Source organism: Vigna radiata, chromosome 1 (assembly GCF_000741045.1).
Source record: "Vigna radiata var. radiata cultivar VC1973A chromosome 1, Vradiata_ver6, whole genome shotgun sequence".
Lineage (NCBI taxonomy): Eukaryota > Viridiplantae > Streptophyta > Magnoliopsida > Fabales > Fabaceae > Vigna > Vigna radiata.
In genome coordinates, this window is record NC_028351.1 from 6,083,690 (window position 1) to 6,090,681 (window position 6,992).

The 6,992-nt window shown below is 36.3% G+C and overlaps 1 protein-coding gene across 1 annotated transcript; it reads left to right on the forward strand.

Moving 5' to 3' along the window:
- Positions 1-3,725: 3,725 nt before the first annotated feature.
- LOC111241985 lies at positions 3,726-5,026 on the forward strand. Its single transcript, XM_022782858.1, has 2 exons — positions 3,726-3,829; positions 3,920-5,026. The coding sequence occupies exon 2, from the start codon at positions 4,017-4,019 to the stop codon at positions 4,875-4,877; it is 861 nt and encodes a 286-aa protein (XP_022638579.1). The 5' UTR covers positions 3,726-3,829; positions 3,920-4,016; the 3' UTR covers positions 4,878-5,026.
- The last annotated feature ends 1,966 nt before the right edge of the window (positions 5,027-6,992 follow it).

Here is a 6,992-nt window from a genome sequence, read left to right on the forward strand (position 1 = left end):
CCTTTAATGAACATGATATTCTAAAAACTCGACTGTTTGAAGGAATCATATGTGATAATCGATTATTGTTGTCACAAAATCATCCAGGACAGTTTTAGGTGGTTTTCGGGGTTCCGGGTATCATTTTTGGACGTTCCTTAGGTCGTTCTAGGGGGTTTTTGACCCTTCCGAAACTATTGGTGATGGTTTAAAAGTCATTTTCCATGTCTAAGTATGAGTTCACTGGATTTTGTGTTGTTTAGTGGTTCTTCTAGATCTATTATTGTTTGGAAATGAATGTGGAATGATTACAATGTAAATTATGACTGAGGTGATGTTGTTAACTTGAAAGTATGTGATCATAAAGGTTATGACTTGACGTTAAGTGCAACAAGCATGGTTCATGGACGTAATTCCATGATCCTCAAGGCGAGGATTCATGATGGTGCCCTTAGTGTTTTAAAATGAAAGTAGGGGCTCAACCTTGGGAGTCATTCTAACGTTGCAATGGTCAATCATACTCACTTAGAGAGGTTGAATCATGTGGTGAGGAGTAGTAGGAGGTCCTTAGTCTTGGGGGCTCCTAGTATGCCTCAAGGCCCGGAACGAACTAACCTCGTGAGTGTGGCAGGGTGGGGAACCCAAGTTTCATAAGTCACCACGGGTGCAAGACTCGCCATAGCCCGACTATCATTTTAAAGTCCGGACGAGTCAGGTCTAGAAATTAACATGCTTAGGTTGTGTGTTTTAATCTGGTTTTGTTTTCAGTCCACTTTTGTATGGTCACATGAGTAATCTGATGCATGTTGTCTTATTTATATAATTAGCTCACCCTTGCTCGCTGTTTGTGTATGTTGTATGTTTTCCTGTTGCGATGATCATCCATTTTTGGATGTGAGCAAAGGAGGATTAGGTCTCTGTGGAGAACGCTCTGAAGGATACTGAAGAAGCTGCTTAGTTCTTCTAGGAATTTCTGGGCTGTTATGCCTCTTTTGAACACTTATGTATTTTGAGAGACTTAGAATTTCCACGTTTTAATTTCCCTGCATCTGGATTACTATAATCCTAATTTAAATACCTTAAACACTCTTGACTGCTTTCTATTATCATCTATGATGACGTCTTAATTTATATACATGTATGCTATATAATAGGGATGTTACAGGATCAAAATAAATCTAAGAGATATTATGTCAGTGATATAAGCAGAATCACTATCTATCTAACATTATTTCAAATAATTATATTGTTGGTTGCTAAAATAATAGTTGGCATGTTTCTTTTAATATTTAACATGACCAAGAACCTAATGCAAAATTTTGTAGTTCTTAACAATGTATTAACTTATAATATGAGTTGAGCAGGTTTGTAACCTAATGGTGTATGTGCTTTAAGTGCTTCAATTTGGTTGTATGATTTAATTAATTAAATGATGAAGTTATATAATTTCGTTTAATAACTTTGAAGATAGAGATTCAGATCTGCACAACCTGAAATTCTTTTGAAGCTCAAGGAGATCCTATTCCTAATAATTGTACTGTTTAAGGTAATCATTGTTTTTTGCATCTAATAATACTCAGAACATCTAACAATACTCAGCACATCTGATTATTTCGTCTCATGGAATCAGTTTCTTATTGAATCAGCAACCTTTTGATATGAACCAACTATTAAATTAGCAATATTATTCTTTTAGTGTTCGAAGGGCGAATGAAAATTAAAGGTAAATGAAAGTGCACATTTTTATTTCAGTTAAAGGTAAATTTGGTATGAAAAATTTGGACATAGTTCATCTTCTTCTCTCACCAGCCAAAATCAAGGCAACCACATTTAAATCACAATTAGCCACTGCACAGATTATTAAACCTCCTTGTTGTCTCGTTAGAGAAGGAAATATCGAATCTTCCACCATGAAACACCACCGTTGAACCTGCTTTGCACGCCAACATACACGAGCATCCCCTTTGCAAATTGCACAAACCATGACGATCCTAAATTGTATATCTTCGTCAAAACACAAATATCCAACTTCCAAGATGCAAAATCACACTTCGTGACAAATTGTGCTCTCTCTATTGCAGATCTAAAATCGCGAGCAACCAAGAGCATCATTGCCTACATCACTTGATAAAGCAAAACCAAACAAAAAAAAAATCCAAATTCAAATAGTTTTGGTGACAACAAAGGCAAACAATGGTTAGACGTGGTGATGTGGCCGTCGTGTCAAAGTTTCAAAGGGAGGGGATCAGAGTTGGTGAAAACAAAGTTAGAGCAACAATAGGGATGGAGTCGTTCAGTCGAATGGAAGAAGAAAGTTGAAGAACTGCAAGAAGGATGGGGTCATTCTGTTTCTTGGAAGCTCACTACAAAAATTTAGATTTTTAGCGGGGTTACTTTTTTCCGTTTTCGGAGGTTTTAACTGTCGGAAAGTATTTTATCCGAGATTTGGAAAACTCTGGAAAAGCAATAGAAAATCACTGGAAAAACCTGCGTCAAACCGTCAAAAATAAAAAAAATCACTTTCTATGTCTGTTATAGTTAAAACAGATATAGACAATTTTCTTACTTATTACAAAAAATATTCGTGTTAATAATTTTTATACTGATTATAAATATAACTAATATATAAATATAACTAATTTTTATACTGATTATAAATATAACTAATTCTTACTTTATCCACTTTTTAGACTTATAGATTATAATCAATATAAATATAAATAGTTGTTTATTAAGTGTTTTATTTGCACTAGTGTATAATGTGGATAGTCTTTTGCTTATAATTCTATGTTGTTGGAACCAAACTTGCAACAAGAGTGGTAGATCAAATCTACGTCCCCATATTCCTTTTCGAGTTTTGCTATATTGTAATTTAGTGGGCAACAATTATGGGGAGAAAATTGTATTGTTTTAAATGGTTTTTGATGGATTTTTTTTCTTTTTCTTTTTTCTTACTTTTTTATTTTTATTCTAATACAGATTGGGGCAACCCTATTTCTCCTATTAATATATTTGTTCTTGTTGATAAAAAAAAAATTATACTTGAACAAGTGGAAATAATAAGAAATCAATACAGATGGAGAAATTGGAAAATATGAAATAGAACCAGATGCTGCTGCATGATTAAAATAACATACCCAAGAATAATACATCCCTTTCAGTAACAGTGAAAAGATTATTATGTTTTTTTTAATCAGCAAATCACTAATATACTATAAACGAAGTATTCAGGGTAATTCAACCTAAAACACGCATGCTAAATACCAACCTTTCCTCTGCATATCTGTTCATTTTCATCCACACGACCTCCTTTCGATCTTAGTTGTTCCTTGTTCGTGTTCTACATAGTACCATAGCAAGATTCATTGAAACTAACTATATTCACAATCTCTGAGATAACTCAACGTGACTTGAGCACTAAACGCATAGTTGAAGCTGATTCAAATGCATACTTGGCCTTAAGGAAACTGACAGCAACACAGTAAATAACAACAGAAAAAAGGGCAATATATACATACGCTAGATGAAATGACGTAGATGAATAAACAAGTGAAATGATAGATCAAGAAAAGGAGCACCAGAACAAGTGAACAAGACAATAAAAGTGCAATAGAATTAGATGCTATTCAAATAAAATTATCTGCGGAAGAATAACGCTTCCCTTGTGGATAATATGCAAGATTCTATATGCCTTTTCATCATGAACCAAAGACTCTATACTGTGTCAATAAATCTCCCATCCTATGAACATCCTGAGCATGCAGAGAGCTAAGAAAAGCTAGCAATGTGGGTGCTGAATCCCTGACCACACAGCACCCTTCAACTTTGTTTTGGGTAATCATTGCAAAAGGTACTCCGTTCCAAGTCTCTAGGTTCCNCAACATATTTTACATTGGTGCTTGTTTGTGTGTATACATTCAATGGGTAACATTCTACGCAGCGGTGGTCTTCTCAGCAATGGTGGAACTGGGTATGACCCTTACCGTGTTCAGCTGGGAAAATATGCTGCCATTTCTTTATCAGAAAGGCAAGTTATCATGCAACAAAATGGTGGAGCCTTGGAGAGCTGGAATATAACATACGAAGTAGGTGTTTCAGCCTGTGCACTGCAGCTAACAAGAGAAGCTGACAATAGTAAAGATGTGAAGGGTTTACGCTTACAACTCCGCAGCGAGACAACCAAACGCAGTGGAGCTCTTGCAGAGTTCGATTTCTTTTTAGACGTGCAAACAATAAATGGAGACGATTTCGTGGTATATCCCCGCTGGTTCGCCATCTGTGGCGTTCACACAACAACATCACTCAATCAAAACAAGAGGGTTAACAGCAGATCGGGCAGTGTTACGGATATGGACATGTATTTGTATGGTGAGGGACACAAAGGGGGTCTTATTGTACTTGAAAGGAAGAAAAAGAGTGGCCATCTACTACCTTATGAAGTCACTCTGGCGCATTATCATGCTACTGGTTCAGGTATTAATGATTACCGTAAGATTAAACCAGATTTTGGCCTTTCTATNGTCGCAAAGATTCGATTAATCGGTGGTAGTTTGACCGTAATGGTGGATGGCCCTGAACAACACCCTTCTTCTGCGTTATTGTACATGTTCGATGAAGTCAGTAGAAACGCGTTTTGGCATCGTGACATGTGCCCTCACTGCGCTAAAGCTCCGAAGAAACAGAACGAAGAACTGTGGCAGTCTGAGAGTGAAGACTCTGATAGTACTCCCAAAGGAGTATCTCAGGGTGGAAGCGGGAAAAATGTAAGAGTGATTTCCAATGGTGGGAAGTTTGGGGGTGATGGTAATGGTAATTTCTANGAGAGAAATGTTTTTAATGTNATTTATCAGCNTCANTGGTCTGAAAACAAAAGTGTTAGTGGAAGAACATATATGTAGGAGCTGCAGTTTCTGTACTATAATATAGCAGCTTGTATTGTTAATAACTTCACCTGTCCAAGGTGTGTTTGTGTGTAACCTACTAGAGTGCTTGCTTGAACTTTTAAGTTTATTTCTCTATATAACAAATGCTAAAAGATTTAGAACAACTATTTGCAGTATTCTTTTTTATGGTTATGAAATGAACGGGTTTATTCATTAAATGGAAATTAGCACAGACAATACGGTTAGGAGATTTTCATAGCCTGCTTCGCAAAAGTTGGATATGCATTTGAAGTAATCAATGAAAAATAATGGAATTAATGAGTGGAAAAGACAAAGATCAAAGTGGAGTAGAAAATACGTTAGAGAATTAGGTGCCATGTAATTCAAAGAATCTGTGCAAGAATAGCACTTGATATATCATATTCTCTATATATTTATATATAATTGATATGCTGATATGTGAGAATATATATGATTATATGGAAAATGTTTATTTGACACTCTTCCTTGACACAATTTTGACACACCTCCACATGTCAAAATTCTATTGCATGCCAACACATTTTAAATAAAATGCTTTTAAAGAGTTGCAGAAGGGTATTTTTGGAAGAAAGTTTGTATGAAATTTGGAACTGGCGGTTTAACATTTTCATCTTCTTCACTCTTCGAAACCAAGTCTCGCGTCTACACCATTGTCTCTGCGATTGTCTCAGCCATTGGGTTCCTCTCTTGATTCCTCTCGCACCCATTCGAAACCAAAGTTGCGCGTCTTCATTCCTCTCGATTTCTCTTCATCCATTCTCTGTTGGTAAGCATGTCGTTTCGCGTTTTGCGTTTTGGTTTTGGGTGTGTTTTGTTTTTTGCAGTATATCCCATTGTTTGGGTTGGGGAGGGTTTTTGTGTTTTGGGTTTGGGTTGGGGAAGGTTTTTCAGTGTTGTATTGTGCGTTTTTTTGTTTTTATGAACCCTAATAAACAATTGCTGTGTTTTTCTGAAATTTGGGCAGTCGTAATGGCCTTTTCGAACCCAAAGGTAAGTAACAAATTTTTTTTGTTACTATTCATATGTTTGTATGAACCCTAATTCACTCTATATCGCATTTATATATAGTTTATCTTTTTTTTTTATAAGTAATAAATTTTTTGTTGTTAATGTTGTGTAGTGGCGTGTTCGAGTCTCTGTTGATTCATCAATAATTGTTGCTATGAATGGGTTATTGAGAGAAGTGCATGTAGAACGAATATCAATGACACTATTTCGTTGGTGTTTGCAGCTTCGTAAGGCTATGTGCAGAATGAAGAGGGAGTCTGGGTTCCAAAAGACAACACACCCAATGAACAACATCACCGCCCAAGTGATCGACAAAATGAAGAACCAACTACTTCCACAACACTTAACGATGTCATAAAACGCATTGAACAACTGCAGACGTACGTTGGTTCAAGAATGGATGCCCTAGATTCGAGACTTGCTAACATTGAGAGCCGACAACAGCAGTCTGCACCAGCCCCCTTTTATCATTTTACTTCTTAGTTATAATTTCCTGTTTTGGTGTTTTTGCTTTCATTCACAACAGTTGTGTCTTTGATCAGTATTGTACTCTTTAATTTATGTGAACTTGGTTTGGGAATTTCAGTGTTTAATGAGTAATTGTGTTCATTAATATGTCTTCTTACATGTTACAATATCTTAATTAAGGAAATATTTTCCTAAGTAATTAACACTTAAACAATACACAAAACATCCCAAAAAGAAGTAAAACACATGAACTTCTGTCAAATCACTCTTCATTCAGGACGTGGTCCCCTGTGTTGTTTTTGGTGGCTCCTACAGATGGTCAGAACGTGCAGAAACCTCAGCAGGCTCGCGTAATCGTTTACACTGCATTGTAATCGATTACAATGCAGTTTTTCACACACATCTTTGCATATCTTCCATTTTCCCAATGTTATGAAGAAGTCTCCATCCCCAACCTTCATGGGGGTCCGAAAACACTAATTTCAAAGCAGTACTAAGTCAATAACATCCCAAAAATAAGTAAAACACATGAACTTCTGTCAAATCACCCCTCATTCAGGACGTGGTCCCCTGTGTAGTTTTTGGTGGCTCCTACAGATGGTCAGGACGTGC